The 20,208-nt window shown below is 34.2% G+C and overlaps 2 protein-coding genes across 3 annotated transcripts in view; one reads left to right on the top strand and one right to left on the bottom strand.

Annotated features, from left to right (window-relative positions):
- The window catches only part of raf1a (Raf-1 proto-oncogene, serine/threonine kinase a), a 38,912-nt gene extending 32,264 nt beyond the window's left edge, over positions 1–6,648 (top strand). For both annotated transcript variants that reach the window (XM_062052718.1, XM_062052719.1), the window contains exons 14-17: positions 2,968–3,086; positions 3,154–3,285; positions 6,008–6,142; positions 6,210–6,648. In XM_062052718.1, coding sequence (XP_061908702.1) covers positions 2,968–3,086; positions 3,154–3,285; positions 6,008–6,142; positions 6,210–6,350 — 527 coding nt within the window. In that variant the 3' untranslated portion in view covers positions 6,351–6,648. The remainder of the gene's footprint in view (positions 1–2,967; positions 3,087–3,153; positions 3,286–6,007; positions 6,143–6,209) is intronic.
- Positions 6,649–14,797: 8,149 nt separating this feature from the next.
- syn2a (synapsin IIa) overlaps positions 14,798–20,208 on the bottom strand; it is a 29,020-nt gene continuing 23,609 nt past the window's right edge. Inside the window, exon 11 of the mRNA XM_062051947.1 lies at positions 14,798–16,365. Coding sequence (XP_061907931.1) covers positions 16,231–16,365 — 135 coding nt within the window. The 3' untranslated portion in view covers positions 14,798–16,230. The remainder of the gene's footprint in view (positions 16,366–20,208) is intronic.

The raw sequence follows: 20,208 nt of genomic DNA, 5'->3' as shown, positions 1-20,208 counted from the left end.
ATGTATACATATATGTCTATGTATGTATACATATATGTATGTATGTGTGTATGTATGTATGTATACATGTATGTGTGTATGTATGTATGTATGCATGCATGCATGCATGTATGTATACATCTATGTATGTATGTATACATGTATGTATGTATACATATACACTACCGTTCAAAAGTTTGGGGTCACATTGAAATGTCCTTATTTTTTAAGGCAAAGCACTGTATTTTTCAATGAAGATAACTTTAAACTAGTCTTAACTTTAAAGAAATACACTCTATACATTGCTAATGTGGTAAATGACTATTCTAGCTGCAAATGTCTGGTTTTTGGTGCAATATCTACATAGGTGTATAGAGGCCCATTTCCAGCAACTATCACTCTAGTGTTCTAATGGTACAATGTGTTTGCTCATTGGCTCAGAAGGCTAATTGATGATTAGAAAACCCTTGTGCAATCATGTTCACACATCTGAAAACAGTTTAGCTCGTTACAGAAGCTACAAAACTGACCTTCCTTTAAGCAGATTGAGTTTCTGGAGCATCACATTCGTGGGGTCAATTAAACGCTCAAAATGGCCAGAAAAAGAGAACTTTCATCTGAAACTCGACAGTCTATTCTTGTTCTTAGAAATGAAGGCTATTCCACAAAATTGTTTGGGTGACCCCAAACTGTATGTATACATATATGTATGTATGTGTGTGTGTATGTATGTATACATGTATGTGTGTATGTATGTATGCATGCATGCATGCATGCATGTATGAATACATCTATGTATGTATGTATACATGTATGTATGTATGTATACATACATGCATGTACATATTAAACATTAAAGATTAAAGTACCAATGATTGTCACACACACACTAAACTCCTGAGATCGGTAGGCTGGAGTTCAAATCCCAGCCGAGTCCTACCAAAGACTATAAAAATGGGACCTGTTTCCCTCCCTGCTTGGCACTCAGCATCAAGGGTTGGATTTGGGGGTTAAATCACCAAAATGATTCCCGGGCGCGGCGCCGCTGCTGCCGTATGTATACATGTATGCATGTATGTACTGTATGTGTGTATGTATACATGTTTGTATGTATGTATTGTACATGTTTGTATGTATGTATGTAAGCATACATGCATGTATTTATGTATACATGTATGTATGTATGTATCTATGCATGCATGCATGTGTGTATGTATGTACTGTATGTGTGTATGTATACATGTTTGTATGTATGTATTATACATATTTGTATGTAAGCATACATGTATGTATGAATGTATACATATATGTGTGTATGTATGTATACATAATGGTTTGTATGTATACATGTATGTATGTATGTATACATGTATGTGTGTATGTATGTATGCATGCATGTATGTATGTATGTATACATGTGTGTATGTATGTATACTGTACATGTATGTACTGTATGTGTGTATGTATACATGTTTGTATGTATGTATTATACATGTTTGTATGTATGTAAGCATACATGCATGTATGTATGTACAGGTATGTATATATGTATGCATGCATGTATGTATGTATGTATGTACTGTACGTGTGTATGTATACATGTTTGTATGTACTGTATGTATTATACATGTATGTATGTATGTATGTATCTATGCATGTATACATCTATGTATCTATGTACGTACATATGTATGTATGCATGTATGCATGCATGTATGTACTGTATGTATGTATGTATGCATGTATACATGTATGTATGCATGTATACATGTATGTATGTAAGTATGTATGCATGCATGCTTGCATGTATGTATGTACTGTATGTGTGTACGCATACATGTTTGTATGTATGTATTATACATGTTTGTATGTATGTATGTAAGCATACATGCAGGGACAGCGTGGCGAAGTTGGTAGAGTGGCTGTGCCAGCAATCGGAGTGTTGCTGGTTACTGGGGTTCAATTCCCACCTTCTACCTTCCTAGTCACGTCCGTTGTGTCCTTGGGCAAGACACTTCACCCTTTGCCTCTGATGGCTGCTGGTTAGCGCCTTGCATGGCAGCTCCCGCCATCAGTGTGTGAATGTGTGTGTGAATGGGTAAATGTGGAAATACTGTCAAAGCGCTTTGAGTACCTTGAAGGTAGAAAAGCGCTATACAAGTATAACCCATTTATTTATGTATGTATGTATACATGTATGTATGTATGTATGCATGCATGCATGCATGTATGTATGTACTGTATGTGTGTATGTATACATGTTTGTATGTATGTATGTAAGCATACATGCATGTATGTATGTATGTATGCATGTATACATTTATGTATGTACGTACGTACATATGTATGCATGTATGTATATATATATATATATATGTATGTATTCATGTATGTACGTATATCTGTCTGTATGTATGTTTACATGTTTGTATGTATACTTGTATGTATGTATGTATCCATGTATGTATGTATGTATATATATATATGTATTCTAGGGCTGCAACTAACGATTAATTTGATAATCGATTAATCTGTCGATTATTACTTCGATTAATAATCGGATAAAAGAGACAAACTACATTCCTATCCTTTCCAGTATTTTATTGAAAAAAACAGCATACTGGCACCATACTTATTTTGATTATTGTTTCTCAGCTGTTTGTACATGTTGCAGTTTATAAATAAAGGTTTATATTAAAAAAATAAAAAAAATATATATATATATATTTTTTTAAATAAAAAAAAATTGGCTCTGCGCATGCGCATAGCATAGATCCAACGAGTCGATGACTAAATTCATCGCCAACTATTTTTATAATCGATTTTAATCAATTTAATCGATTAGTTGTTGCAGCCCTAATGTATTCATGTATGTATGTATATCTGTCTGTATGTATGTTTACATGTTTGTATGTATGTGTGTATGTATTTATGTATTGTTAATGTTTTGGTTCAAGTTTTAGTTGTGAGTCCTTGACAAGATGACAGACATATTCCTGCATGAAGGGCTGACAGTGAAGATTGGGGACTTTGGTCTTGCAACAGTGAAGGCCAGGTGGAGCGGCTCCCATCAGGTGGAGCAGCCTTCAGGATCCATTCTGTGGATGGTGCGTGCACAAGTGACAAATCAGAATTTGGGGCCACGTCACGGTCCTCTGCGGGCGTCTCTTGCAGGCCCCTGAAGTCATCCGCATGCAGGACAACAACCCTTACAGCTTCCAGTCCGACGTCTACTCCTATGGAGTTGTCCTCTTCGAGCTGATGACCGGAGAGCTGCCGTACTCGCTGATAGCCACCAGAGATCAGGTACTAAACACTCGGAGGAACGTGATTACATTCAGTGTGTATAGCATGTTAGCGCATGCTAAGCACGCTAGGTGGATTGCATGAGGACAGCGTGTACAAATGGGACGTTTTAGTCCGTAGAAAATCTCGATCAGGGATCAAAACTTTTTGTTTTAGTTATATTGTAAAACTTACAAAGTCATGAATGAAGAATCCGTTCGTGTAGAAACGCTATGGATGACTAGAAGTTGGAACAACCCATCTACTTTTGGTTCAAGGTGGAGTTCAGATGCATACTTGCCAACCCTCCCGATTTCCCGGGAGACTCCCGAATTTCAGTGCCCCTCCCGAAAATCTCCCGGGGCAACCATTCTCCTGAATTTCTCCCGATTTCCACCCGAACAACAATATTGGGGGCGTGCCTTAAAGGCACTGCCTTTAGCGTCCTCTCTCACCTGAAAATGAGACTATTATATATGTCTCCGTTATCCATAGGTTTATCTATAACCCATAAGGTAGGCAGGCACGGAGCTATTTCTCAGCGTGTGTTTATTCCAGCCGGCACGTTAATACACTGACACACGACATCCGGATTCCCACCATGCATTGCTTCAAAACTACGGCAAGTAGTAATGTCCAAAAAACATAACGGAGACGAAACAGAAGAACGAATAAGAGACATGGCGACAACGGGTAAGAAGAAGAAGCACGCTTGCAAGTTCCAAAATGATTGGAAAAAAAAAAAATTTCAGTTCATCCAGGACAGCTCGAAGGGGAATGGGTATGCTGCCTGCACATTTTGTAGATCAGACTTTTATGTGTGTGTATACAGTATGTGTAAATAAATGAACACTGAAATTCAAGTATTTATTTTATTTATATATATATATATATATATATATATATATATATATATATATATATATATATATATATATATATATATATATATATATATATATATATATGTATATATATATATATATGTATATATATATATATATATACATATATATATATATATAATAAAATAAATATATATATATAGTTAGAATTCACTGAAGTCAAGTATTTCTTTTATATATATATATATATATATATATATATATATATATATATATATATATATATATATATATATATATATATATATATATATATATATATATATATATATATATACATATATATATACATATATATATATATAGTTAGAATTCACTGAAAGTCAAGTATTTCTTTTATTTATTTATATATATATATATATATATATATATATATATATATATATATATATATATATATATATATATAAAATATATATATATATAGTGGCGAAGTTGGTAGAGTGGCTGTGCCAGCAATCGGAGTGTTGCTGGTTACTGGGGTTCAATTCCCACCTTCTACCTTCCTAGTCACGTCTGTTGTGTCCTTGGGCAAGACACTTCACCCTTTGCCTCTGATGGCTGCTGGTTAGCGCCTTGCATGGCAGCTCCCGCCATCAGTGTGTGAATGTGTGTGTGAATGGGTAAATGTGGAAATACTGTCAAAGCGCTTTGAGTACCTTGAAGGTAAAAAAGCGCTATACAAGTATAACCCATTTATCATTATTTATTTATATATAGCTAGAATCCACTGAAAGTCAAGTATTTCTTTTATTTATACTGTATATATATATATATATAAATAAAAGAAATACTTGAATTTCAGTGAATTAGTAAACATTTTGTAGCTCAGACTTTTATGTGTGTATATGTGTAAATAAATGAACACACATATATATATATATATATATATATATATATATATATATATATATATATATATATATATATATATATATATATATATATATATATATATATATATATATATATATATATATATAAATAAAATATATATATATATATATAATAAAATACATATATATATATAGCTAGAATTCACTGAAAGTCAAGTATTTCTTTATTTATATATATATATATATATATAATAAAATAAATATATATATATATAGCTAGAATCCACTGAAAGTCAAGTATTTCTTATATATGTATATATATATATATATATATATATATATATATATATATATATATATATATATATATATACATATATATATATATATATATATATATATATATATATATATATACTTGAATTTCAGTGAATTAGTAAACATTTTGTAGATCAGATTTTTATGTGTGTATATGTGTAAATAAATGAACACTGAAATTCAAGTATTTATTTCATTTATATATATATATATATATATATATATATATATATATTTAAAATAAAATAAATATATGTATATATATATATATATATGGCTAGAATTCACTGAAAGTCATGTATTTATTTTATATATATATATATATATATATATATATATATATATATATATATATATATATATATATATATATATATATATATATATATATATATATATATATATATATATATATATATATATATATATATATATATATATATATATATATATAAGAAATACTTGACTTTCAGTGAATTCTAACTATAAATATACTCTTAACCCCGCCCCCCCCATATCTCCCAAATTCGGAGGTCTCAAGGTTGGCAAGTATGTTCAGATGGGGCCATAGCATTTAATGACAACTCTTTGCATCCGAGACAAATCCATAGATGAGCCGCACCATTCTACAAGCCGCAGGGCTCAAAGCGTAGGAAAAATCTCGTCCTGTTTTTGTTGTGCCAGATCATCTTCATGGTGGGACGAGGCTACCTGACCCCGGACCTCAGCAAGCTGTACAAGAACTGTCCCAAAGCCATGAAGAGGTTGGTGGCGGACTGCATCAAGAAGTCCAAGGACGACAGGCCTCTCTTCCCACAGGTGAGCTCCCCGCCGCCGGCTCGGGTCGCCTCGCGAACACGTCAGCCAGCCTGCTCTTCTCCCCAAGATCCTGTCCTCCATCGAGCTCCTCCAGCACGCCCTGCCCAAGATCAACCACAGCGCGTCCGAACCCTCGCTGCACCGGGCGGCGCACAGCGAGGACATCCACGCCTGCACGCTCACCTCCAGCAGGCTGCCCGTCTTTTAGGGGGCCGCCCCTTCTGATGGAACCAAAGAACGAGGAGAGGTGGAGGCGGAGCCTGCCCGTGTAGCGATCCAAGCGCACATTTAGCCAACGTGAAGGAACGCGACACAAGTTAGTTTTGTGTGGAAGTCAGCAGATGATATCTTCTGCTCTTGTCTTAAGAACCAAGATGAACTTGCACATTTTGGCAACGTCTCAAATGTCCACACTAGAACATTATTGTCTTAAATATTTAACGTTTTTCATTCTTGATCAGGTCAAACGTCACTATTTGAATAAAATTCACTTCATTCTTTGCCAACTTGACTGGAAAAGGCTTTTTATTTCTCTTCTGTCTACTTTTTGGTCATTGAATCAATGTTTGTACACACGCCGACAGTAGAGGGCGCTGTCCTTCCAATGCAGGCCTGGGCAATTATTTTGACTCGGGGGGGGGGCACATTTAGAGAAAAAAATGTGTCTGGGGGCCGGTATATCTAATACTAATACAAAACCTCACAATAATGTCTGATTGAATGCTAAAAACGTCATGACAGACCGCCTTAAAAAACGTAATGGAATTTTACATTTTTCTATGAAGGATAAAACACTGAATATTGACAACATATGAACGTCACACCCCCTTTCGATCGACATATTTTACAATCAACTGAAACGCAACAAAAATGTAACAAACAGTGAAATATGAACGCGAAGGGTACAAAATAAACCAAACTACAATCGGATATATCTGATACATCACTAAGCTGTAGAACTTTGTTGTGAAAATCTCCTTCTGCGTCTGTGGAAACGCTCCCCACCCACACTGCTTGGTGCCTCGTCTGAGCTGCTGTGACCTCGATTACCATAGTAACTAGTTAGATGACCATAGTAACTAATTAGTAGGGTTGGGGGAAAAAATCGATTCGGATTCGAATCGCGATTCTGACGTTGTGCGATTCAGAATCGATTCCAATTTTTTTTTTAAAAATCGATTTTTTATTTATTTAAAGGCCTACTGAAATGAATTTTTTTTATTTAAACGGGGATAGCAGATCTATTCTATGTGTCATACTTGATCATTTCGCGATATTGCCATATTTTTGCTGAAAGGATTTAGTATAGAACAACGACGATAAAGATTGCAACTTTTGGTATCTGATAAAAAAAAGGCTTGCACCTACCGGAAGTAGCGTGACGTAGTCAGTTGAACATATACGCAAAGTTCCCTATTGTTTACAATGATGGCCGCATGAAGTGAGAGAGATTCGGACCGAGAAAGCGACAATTTCCCCATTAATTTGAGCGAGGATGAAAGATTTGTGGATGAGTAAAGTGCAAGTGAAGGACTAGTGGGGAGTTGAAGCTATTCAGATAGGGAAGATGCTGTGAGAGCCGGGGGTGACCTGATATTCAGCTGGGAATGACTACAACAGTAAATAAACACAAGACATATATATACTCTATTAGCCACAACACAACCAGGCTTATATTTAATATGCCACAAATTAATCCTGCATAAAAACACCTGCGTGTTTGTTATGCTAGCTCCTAGCTCCTCTGCTAGCTCCTAGCTCCATAGAACACGCCAATACAATTCAAACACCTGATCAACACACACAATCACTCAGCCCAAAAGACCGTTTACCTAACCCAAGGTTCATAAAGCTTATATATTTTTAAAAAGTTACGTACGTGACGCTGACGCGCACATACGGTCAAGTTATCAAATGTTTAGCAGCCAAGGCTGCATACTCACGGTACCTGATATTCAGCTGGGAATGACTACAACAGTAAATAAACACAAGACATATATATACTCTATTAGCCACAACACAACCAGGCTTATATTTAATATGACACAAATTAATCCTGCATAATAACACCTGCGTGTTTGTTATGCTAGCTTCTAGCTCCTCTGCTAGCTCCTAGCTCCATAGAACACGCCAATACAATTCAAACACCTGATCAACACACACAATCACTCAGCCCAAAAGACCGTTCACCTAACCCAAGGTTCATAAAGCTTATATATTTTTAAAAAGTTACGTACGTGACGCGCACGTACGGTACGGTACGTGTTATGCTAGCTCCTAGCTCCTCTGCTAGCTCCTAGCTCCATAGAACACGCCAATACAATTCAAACACATGATCAACACACACAATCACTCAGCCCAAAGGACCGTTCACCTAACCCAAGGTTCATAAAGCTTATATATTTTTAAAAAGTTACGTACATACGCAAAAAAAAGCCAAAGCTGCATACTCACAGTAGCACGTCTGCGTCTTTGTCATCCAAATCAAAGTAATCCTGGTAAGAGTCTGTGTTGTCCCAGTTCTCTACAGGCGTCTGTGTATCCAAGTCAAATGTCCTCCTGGTTAGAGTCTCTGTTATCCGAGTTCTTCCATCTTGACTGCATCTTTCGGGAATGTAAACATGTACTGTTGTGGCTGACTACGTTCGAAAAATACGTCCTTTTCGCACCGACAACTTTCTTCTTTGCTTGCTCAGCTTCCTTCTTCATAATGCAATGAACATGATTGCAACAGATTCACGAACACAGATGTCCAGAATACTGTGGAATTATGAAATGAAAACAGAGCTTTTTCGTATTGGCTTCAATGTGGAAGGCATACCCGTGTTCCCCGGGCTACGTCACGCGCATACGTCATCCTCAGAGGCGTTTCGAACCGGAAGTTTAGCGGCAAATTTAAAATGTCACTTTATAAGTTAACCCGGCCGTATTGGCATGTGTTATAATGTTAAGATTTCATCATTGATATATAAACTATCAGACTGCGTGGTCGGTAGTAGTGGGTTTCAGTAGGCCTTTAAATTAATTATTTTAATTTTTATTTTTTTTAAATTTTTTTATTAATCAATCCAACAAAACAATACACAGCAACACCATAACAATGCAATCCCTCATTGATATTATCATTAGACATTAAAATAAAAAAGAACAATAGTGTCACAGTGGCTTACACTTGCATCGCATCTCATAAGCTTGACAACACACTGTGTCCAATATTTTCACAAAGATAAAATAAGTCATATTTTTGGTTCATTTAATAGTTAAAACAAATGTACATCATTGCAAACAGTTGATAAAACATTGTCCTTTACAATTATAAAAGCTTTTTACAAAAATCTACTACTCTGCTTGCATGTCAGCAGACTGGGGTAGGTCCTGCTGAAATCCTATGTATTGAATGAATAGAGAATCCTTTTTAATCTTGGCAAAAATCTTAGCCACGCGATTATCAAATGTAATAGGAAAATTAATTCATACTGACCAAACTGGCTTCATGGAAGGTCGACAATCTTCAGACAATACAAGGAAATTGTTTAATGTTATTTACTATGCTAGAAGTCTCCCTTATCCCACAGCAGTATGTACTGTTGATGCGGAGAAGGCATTCGACCGCATAAACTGGTCATTTATGTTTTGCACGTTACGTAAATTTGGATTTGGAGATAATTTTATACAATGGATTAAGATGCTTTATACAAGGCCCATGGCATCAGTCAAAACCAATAATCATATTTCAGAACCTTTTTCGTTAAAAAGAGGAGTAAAACAGGGATGTCCTGCATCTGGATTATTATTTAATTTGGTTATTGAACCCTTAGCTGCAAAAATAAGAAGTGAAAATAATATTCATGGTATAAATATTGGCTCTCAGTATAATAAGTTATCGATGTATTGTGACGACATAATTCTCTACCTGTCACATGTTAACTCCTCTCTTCTTTATATCAATAATGTCATCACTGAATATGGCTGTTTATCAGGATATAAAGTTAATTGGGACAAATGTGACATATTACCACTTAATAAACACTGCAAGAAATCACAAGTTCAGAACTCCAAAATTAAATTGTATTGCATTATTATGGTATTGTTGTGTATTGTTTAAAAAAAAAGAAAAAATTGTTTTTGAATCGAGAAACGTTTTGAATTGAAAAAAAAAAAATCGATTTTGAATCGAATCGTGACCCCGAGAATCGATTTTGAATCGAATCGTGGGACACCCAAAGATTCCCAGCCCTACTAATTAGATTACCATAGTAACTAGTATATCATCCAAAAGTGCAGATTCCAACCATTGAAATACTTAGTATAGTTGAAGACTTACGGTCATTAGAAAACATCACTGCACATCATAATGGCAGCTACACTCTCCATCTTAAACATCTAAAAACAATTATTTAGGAATGTCCGGCGGGCCAGATTGAAAAGCTTAACGGGCCGCATGTGGCCCCCCGGGCCTTAATTTGCCCAGGTCTGCTCCAATGTGTTGTAAGCATTATGTCACACCTCATTATGTAACAGCTAATAATGTCATTATGTAACAAACATAGATAGTGAATAATGTAATTATGTAACAAACACACGATAGCTAATAATGTCATTATGTAACAAACATAGATAGTGAATAATGTCATTATGTAACAAACACACGATAGCTAATAATGTCATTATGTAACAGCTAATAATGTCGTTATGTAACAAACAGATAGTGAATAATGTCATTATGTAACAAACACACGATAGCTAATAATGTCTTCATGTAACAAACATGATAGCTAATAAATGTCATTATGTAACAAACACGATAGCTAATAAACGTCATTATGTAACAAATACACAATATATAAAAATATAATTATGTAACAAACACGTTTGCTAATAATATCATTATGTAACAAACACGATAGCTAATAACGTCATTATGTAACAAACAGATAGTGAATAATGTCATTATGTAACAAACACACGATAGCTAATAATGTCATTATGTAACAAACACGATAGCTAATAACGTCATTATGTAACAAACACACGATAGCTAATAATGTCTTCATGTAACAAACATGATAGCTAATAAACGTCATTATGTAACAAACACGATAGCTAATAAACGTCATTATGTAACAGACACGATAGCTAATAAACGTCATTATGTAACAAACACGATAGCTAATAAACGTCATCATGTAACAAACACACAATATCTAAAAATATAATTATGTAACAAACACGTTTGCTAATAATATCATTATGTAACAAACACGATAGCTAATAACGTCATTATGTAACAAACACGATAGGTAATAAACGTCATTATGTAACAAACACGATAGCTAATAAACGTCATTATGTAACAAACACACAATATCTAAAAATGTAATTATGTAACAAACACATTTGCTAATAATATCATTATGTAACAAACACGATAGCTAATAACGTCATTATGTAACAAACACGATAGCTAATAACATCATTATGTAACAAACACACAATATCTAAAAATGTGATTATGTAACAAACATGTTTGCTAATAATGTCATTATGTAACAAACACGATAGCTAATAACGTCATTATGTAACAAACACGATAGCTAATAACGTCATTATGTAACAAACACGATAGCTAATAGCGTCATTATGTAACAAACACGATCGCTAATAATGTCATTATGTAACAAACACGATAGCTAATAAACGTCATTATGTAACAAACACACAATATCTAAAAATGTAATTATGTAACAAACACATTTGCTAATAATATCATTATGTAACAAACACGATAGCTAATGACGTCATTATGTAACAAACACGATAGCTAATAACGTCATTATGTAACTGTACTGAGCAGAACTAAGATGTAACAAATAATTTTAGCAGAACTAAGATGTAACAAATCATCAGATTATAACTAAGATGTAACAAATCATTTTAGCAGAACCAAGACGTAACAAATCATCTTAGCAGAACTAAAATGTAAGAAATCATCTGAGTAAAACTAAGATGTAACAAATCATCTTAGCAGAACTAAGATGTGACAAATCATCTGAGCAGAACTAAGACGTAACAAATCATCTGAGCAGAACTAAGATGTAACAAATCATCTGAGCAGAACTAAGACGTAACAAATCATCTGAGCAGAACTAAGATGTAACAAATCATCTGAGTAGAACTAAGATGTAACAAATCATCTGAGCAGAACTAAGACGTAACAAATCATCTGAGCAGAACTAAGATGTAACAAATCATCTGAGCAAAACTAAGACGTAACAAATCATCTCAGCAGAACTAAGACGTAACAAATCATCTGCGCAGAACTAAGATGTAACAAATCATCTGAGCAAACTAAGACGTAACAAATCATCCGAGCAGAACTAAAATGTAACAAATAACCTTAGCAGAACTAAGACGTAACAAATCATCTGAGCAGAACTGAGATGTAACAAATCATCTTAGCAGAACTAAGATGTAACAAATAATCTGAACAGAACTAAAATGTAACAAATCATCTGAGCAGAAGTGAGATGTAACAAATAATCTTAGCAGAACTAATATGTAACAAATCATCTGAACAGAACTAAGATGTAACAAATCATCTGAGCAGAACTAAGACGTAACAAATCATCTGAGCAGAACTAAGATGTATCAAATCATCTGAGCAGAACTAAGACGTAACAAATCATCTGAGCAGAACTAAGATGTAACAAATTATCTGAGCAGAACTAAGACGTAACAAATCATCCGAGCAGAACTAAGATGTAACAAATCATCTGAGCAAAACTAAGACGTAACAAATCATCTGAGCAGAACTAAGACGTAACAAATCATCTGAGCAGAACTAAGATGTAACAAATCATCTGAGCAAAACTAAGACGTAACAAATCATCTGAGCAGAACTAAAATGTAACAAATAACTTTAGCAGAACTAAGACGTAACAAATCATCTGAGCAGAACTGAGATGTAACAAATCATTTTAGCAGAACTAAGATGTAACAAATAATCTGAACAGAACTAAGATGTAACAAATCATCTGAGCAGAAGTGAGATGTAACAAATAATCTTAGCAGAACTAATATGTAACCAATCATCTGAACAGAACTAAGATGTAACAAATCATTTGAGCAGAAGTGAGATGTAACAAATAATCTTAGCAGAACTAATATGTAACAAATCATCTGAACAGAAGTAAGATGTAACAAATCATCTTAGCAAAACTGAGATGTAGCAAATTATTTTAGCAGAACTGAGATGTAAAAAATCATCTGAGCAGAACTAAGATGTAACAAATCATCTGAGCAGAACTAAGATGCAACAAATCATCTGAGCAGAACTAAGATGTAACAAATCGTCTGAGCAGAATTTGACGGCAAACAACTTTCTACTTGCTTTAGTGCAGACCAAAATAAATATGCAAAAATTAAGAATGTTTGCTGTGGTTGATCAAATGTGATGTTATTGTTTATGTTATTGTTGTGTTTATGTGTTTGTTGTTGTTTATGTTATTGTTATGTTTATGTTATTGTATGCTATTGTTTTGTTTATGCTATTGTTTATGTTATTGTTTATGTTTATGCTATTGTTTGTTTATATTATTGTTTATGTTGATGTTGTTGTTTATGTCATTGTTTATGCTATCGTTTATATTTATGTTATTGTTTATGTTATTTCTTATGTTATTGTTTGTGTTTGTTATTGTTTGTTTATATTATCATGTTTATGTTATTGTTTATGTTATCGTTTATATTTATGTTATTGTTTATGTTAATGTTAAGGTTTATGTTATTATTTATATTTATTTAATTGTTTATATTTATGTTATTGTTTGTTTGTTTATGTTATTGTTTGTTTATTGCATTGTTTATGTTTATGCTATTGTTTATTTTATGTTGTTTATGTTTATTGTATTGTTTATATTTATGTTGTTGTTTATGTTATTGTTTTATTGATGTTATTGTTTATGTTAATATTATTGTTGTTTTTTGTATATGTTTGTTATTGTTTATGTTCATGTTATTGTTTATATTTATGTTATGGTTTATATTGTGTGTTATTGTTTGTTTATGTTATTGTTTATATTTATGTTATGGTTTTTATTGTGTGTTATTGTTTGTTTATGTTATTGTTAATGTTAATGTTTGTAGCTATGTTATTGTTTATGTTGTTGTTTATGTTATTGTTCATGTTTATGTTATTGTTTATATTTATGTTATAGTTTACATTTATGTTATTGTTTATATTTATGTTAAAGGTGCAAGAAGTTGACTCTACGGTCTTCCCAGTGTGCGACTCACAAAGACACACAAGTCAGTTGTGTGTTTAAGGGAACTTTATTGGCAACGACAACTTTGTGTACCTTTGCACAATTCCAACAGCAAATATCGCTGAGTCGTCACATTGCTTCCACGCTGTTGTGTATTCTTCTCACACGTGTCATGGCGGCAACACAAACAACACAAACAACAAGTACACACAACACTTTTTCTGTCATGCAAACTTCTGAACTTTTCAAGCGATGCAAACAAGTTAGAAATATTGGAATGTCTGAAAGAAAAGTCTTCGTATTTACCTTTTGTTGTCATGAACTGTAATTAATACCATCAATATTCAATAATCACCAATATTGAATTCATTTATTCAGTCTTTGGTTGGAAATCATACAGTGTGTGTGTGTGTGTGTGTGTGTGTGTGTGTGTGTGTGTGTGTGTGTGTGTGTGTGTGTGTGTGTGTGTGTGTGTGCAAACACTGAATGGGAGCAACACACGTCTGACAAAAGACGACAACGCCTCTGATGAGTTTCACTCATGCAAAATGGAACATTTATGAAAATAATTTGCAAAGACGTTAAAAATATTTGCCACAGTTTGACGACAGTAAAGATAAAAAGTATAAAATGTCTTCCTTGAGCCACAGAAGCTTGAAAGAAAATTCACACAACTTTAAAGCACAAGCGGCCAAAACGAGCACAAAGAGCAATAATCCCAATTTAACTCTGCATGGAGTTAATATATTATATTAATATTAATGTTTAATATTCACTTATATTCAATGTAATACTAAATATTAATGTTTAATATTAACTCATCTTGGATATAATACTAAATATTAATGTTTAATATTAACTCATCTTGGATATAATACTAAATATTCATGTTTAATATTCACTTATCTTCAATGTAATACTAAATATTAATGTTTAATATTCACTTATCTTGAATGCAATAATAAATATTAATGTTTAATATTCACTTATATTCAATATAGTACTAAATATGAATGTTTAATATTAACTCATCTTCAATTTAATACTAAATATTAATGTTTAATATTAACTCATCTTCAATGTAATACTAAATATTAATGTTTAATATTCACCTATCTTCAATATAATACTAAATATTAATGTTTAATATTAACTTATCTTGGATATAATACTAAATAGTAATGTTTAATATTCACTTACCTTCAATGTAATACTAAATATTAATGTTTAATATTCACTTATCTTCAATGTAATGCTAAATATTAATGTTTAATATTCACTTATCTTGAATGTGATACTAAATATTAATGTTTAATATTCACTTATCTTCAATGTGATAGTAAATATTATTGTGTTTAATATTCACTTATCTTGAATGTGGTACTAAATATTAATGTTTAATATTCACTTATCTTCAATGTAATAGTAAATATTAATGTTTAATATTCACTTATCTTCACTGTAATACTAAATATTAATGTTTAATATTCACTTATCTTCAATGTGGTACTAAATAGTAATGTTTAATATTCACTTATCTTGAATGTGGTACTAAATATTAATGTTTAATATTCACTTATCTTCAATGTAATACTAAATTTTAATGTTTAATATTCACTTATCTTCAATGTAATACTAAATATTAATGTTTAATATTCACTTATATTCAATGTAATACTAAATATTAATGTTTAATATCAACTTATCTTGGATATAATACTAAATATTAATGTTTAATATTCAATTATCTTCAATGTAATACTAAATATTAATATTTAGTATTCACTTATCTTGAATGTGATACTAAATATTAATGTTGAATATTCAGTTTTCTTGAAGAGTTTTAGGTGTGACAGCAGCTCCGTTACAATCCAGGATGTACTGCAAGCAGCCTTGAGGAGGACGAGAACAACCATTCTTCAGGTTCTCCATCACTTCTTCTCCTTTCTCAGCCACACCCTGAAATCATACAACAATATTTATATACTTGGTATGCTACATAATACAACAATATTTATATACTTGATATACTACATACTACAACAATATTTATATACTACATATACTACATAATACAACAATATTGATATCCTACATAATACAACAATATTTATATACTACATATACTACATATTACAACAATATTTATATAATTTATATACTACATAATACCACAATAGTTATATACTTTATATACTACATAATACAACAATATTTATATACTACATAATACAACAATATTTATATACTACATATTACAACAATATTTATATACTTTATATACTACATAATACAACAATATTTATATACTTTATATACAATAAAATACAACAATATGTCTACACTTTATATACTTCATAATACAATAATTATTAACTACTTTATTTTCTACATAATACAACAATATTTATACACTACATAATACAACAATATGTATATACTACATATACTACATATTACAACAATAGTTATATACTTTATATACTACATAATACAACAATATTTATATACTTTATATACTACATAATACAACAATAGTATATACTACATAATACAACAATATTTATATACTACATATACTACATATTACAACAATATTTATATACTTTATATACTACATAATACAACAATATTTATATACTTTATATACTACATAATACAACAATATTTATTTACTACATAATACAACAATATTTACATACTTGATATACTATATAATACAACAATATGTATATACTACATAAAACAACAATATTTATAAACCACATAATACAACAATATTTATATACTCGATATACCACATAATACAACAATATTTATATACTTTATACACTATATCATACTACAATATTTATAAACTACATAATACAACAATATTTGTATACTTTATATACCACATAATACAACAATATTTATATACTACAAAATACAACAATATTTATATACTTTATATAATACATAATACAACAATATTTATGTACTTGATATACAACATAATACAACAATATTCATGTACTTTATATACTACATAATACAACAATATTTATGCACCACATAATACAATATTCATGTACTTTATATACTACATAATACAACAATATTTATACACTTTATATACCATATAATACAACAATATTGATATACTTTATATACCACATAATACAAAAATATGTATATACTACAAAATACAACAATATTTATATAATTTATATAATACATAAAACAACAATATTTATATACTACATATTACAACAATATGTATATACTTTATATAATACACAATACAACAATATTTATGTACTTGATATACTACATAATACAACAATATAAATGCACTACATAATACAATATTTATGTACTTTATATACTACATAATACAACAATATTTATAAACTACATAATACAACAATATTTATATACTTTATGTATTACATAATACATCAATATGTATATACTTTATACACTACATAATGCAACAATATTTATATACTTCATATGCTACATAATACAGCAATGTTTATTCCTGCAAGTCTATCTATCCATCCATCTACTTCCGCTTAGCCGAGGTTGGGTCGCGGGGGCAGCAGCCTAAGAAGGGAAGCCCAGACTTCCCTCTCCCCAGCCACTTCGTCCAGCTCCTCCCGGGGCATCCCGAGGCGTTCCCAGGCCAGCCGTGAGTGATAGTCTTCTCAACGTGTCCTGGGTCTTCCCTGTGGCCTCCTACCGGTCGGACGTGCCTGAAACACCTCCCTAGGGAGGCGTTCGGGTGGCATCCTGACCAGATGCCCGAACCACCTCATCTGGCTCCTCTCGATGTGGAGGAGCAGCGGCTTTACTTTGAGCTCCTCCCGGATGGCAGAGCTTCTCACCCTATCTCTAAGGGAGAGCCCCGCCACCCGGCGGAGGAAACTCATTTAATCCGCTTGTACCAGTGATCTTTTCCTTTCGGTCATGACCCAAAGCTCATGACCATAGGTGAGGATGGGAACGTAGATCGACCGGTAAATCGAGAGCTTTGCCTTCCGGCTCAGCTCCTTCTTCACCACAACGGATCGATACAGCGTCCGCATTACTGAAGACGCCGCACCGATCCGCCTGTCGATCTCACGATCCACTCTTCCCTCACTCGTGAACAAATCTCCGAGGTACTTGAACTCCTTCACTTGGGGCAAGATCTCCACCCTTTTCTGGGCGAGAACCATGGACTCGAAATTGGAGGGGCTGATTCCCATCCCAGTCGCTTCACACTCGGCTGCGAACCGATCCAGTGAGAGCTGAAGATCTTGGCCAGATGAAGCCATCAGGACCACATCATCTGCAAAAAGCGGAGACCTAATCCTGCAGCCACCAAACCAGATACCCTCAACGCCCTGACTGCGCCTAGAAATTATGTCCATAAAGGTTATGAACAGAATCGGTGACAAAGGACAGACTTGGCGGAGTCCAACCCTCACTGGAAATGGGTCCGACTTATGCGGACCAAACTCTGGCACTGATCATACAGGGAGCGGACCGCCACAATAAGACAGTCCGTTACCCCATACTCTCTGAGCACTCCCCACAGGACTTCCCGGGGTACACGGTCGAATGCCTTCTCCAAGTCCACAAAACACATGTAGACTGGTTGGGCAAACTCCCATGCACCCTCAAGGACCCTGCCGAGAGTATAGAGCTGGTCCACAGTTCCACGACCAGGACGAAAACCACACTGTTCTTCCTGAATCCGAGGTTCGACTATCCGGCGTAGCCTCCTCTCCAGTACACCTGAATAGACCTTACCGGGCATTCTGAGGAGTGTGATCCCACGATAGTTGGAACACACCCTCCGGTTCCCCTTCTTAAAGAGAGGAACCACCACCCCGGTCTGCCAATCCAGAGGTACTGCCCCCGATGTCCACGCGATGCTGCAGAGTCTTGTCAACCAAGACAGCCCCACAACATCCAGAGCCTTAAGGAACTCCGGCTGGATCTCATCCGGGGGCCTTGCCACAGAGGAGCTTTTTAACTACCTCAGCAACCTCAGCCCCAGAAATAGGAGAGCCCACCACAGATTCCCCAGGCACTGCTTCCTCATAGGGAGACGTGCTGGTAGGATTGAGGAGGTCTCCGAAGTATTCCCTCCACCGATCCACAACATCCGCAGTCGAGGTCAGCAGAACACCATCCTCACCATACACGGTGTTGATAGTGCACTGCTTCCCCTTCCTGAGGCGGCGGATGGTGGTCCAGAATCGCTTCGAAGCCGTCCGGAAGTTGTTTTCCATGGCTTCCCCGAACTCCTCCCATGTCCGAGTTTTTGCGTCCGCGACCGCCGAAGCCGCACACCGCTTGGCCTGTCGGTACCTGTCTGCTGCCTCCGGAGTCCTTTGAGCCAAAAGAGCCCGATAGTACTCTTTCTTCAGCTTGATGGCATCCCTTACACCAGCGGGTTCTAGGATTACCACCACGACAGGCACCAACTACCTTGCGGCCACAGCTCCAATCGGCCGCCTCGACAATAGAGGTACGGAACATCGTCCACTCGGACTCAATGTCCAGCACCTCCCTCGTGACATGTTCAAAGTTCTTCCGGAGGTTGGAATTGAAACTCTCTCTGACAGGAGACTCTGCCAGACGTTCCCAGCAAACCCTCACAATGCGATTGGGCCTGCCAGGTCTGTCCGGCATCCTCCCCCACCATCGCAGCCAACTCACCACCAGGTGGTGATCGGTAGAAAGCTCCGCCCCTCTCTTCACCCGAGTGTCCAAAACATGAGACCGCAAATCCGATGACACAACTACAAAGTCGATCATGGAACTGCG

This window comes from Entelurus aequoreus, linkage group LG07 (assembly GCF_033978785.1).
Source record: "Entelurus aequoreus isolate RoL-2023_Sb linkage group LG07, RoL_Eaeq_v1.1, whole genome shotgun sequence".
Lineage (NCBI taxonomy): Eukaryota > Metazoa > Chordata > Actinopteri > Syngnathiformes > Syngnathidae > Entelurus > Entelurus aequoreus.
Note: the sequence above shows the minus strand (reverse complement) of the source record. Positions and strands in the feature narration are given on the sequence as shown.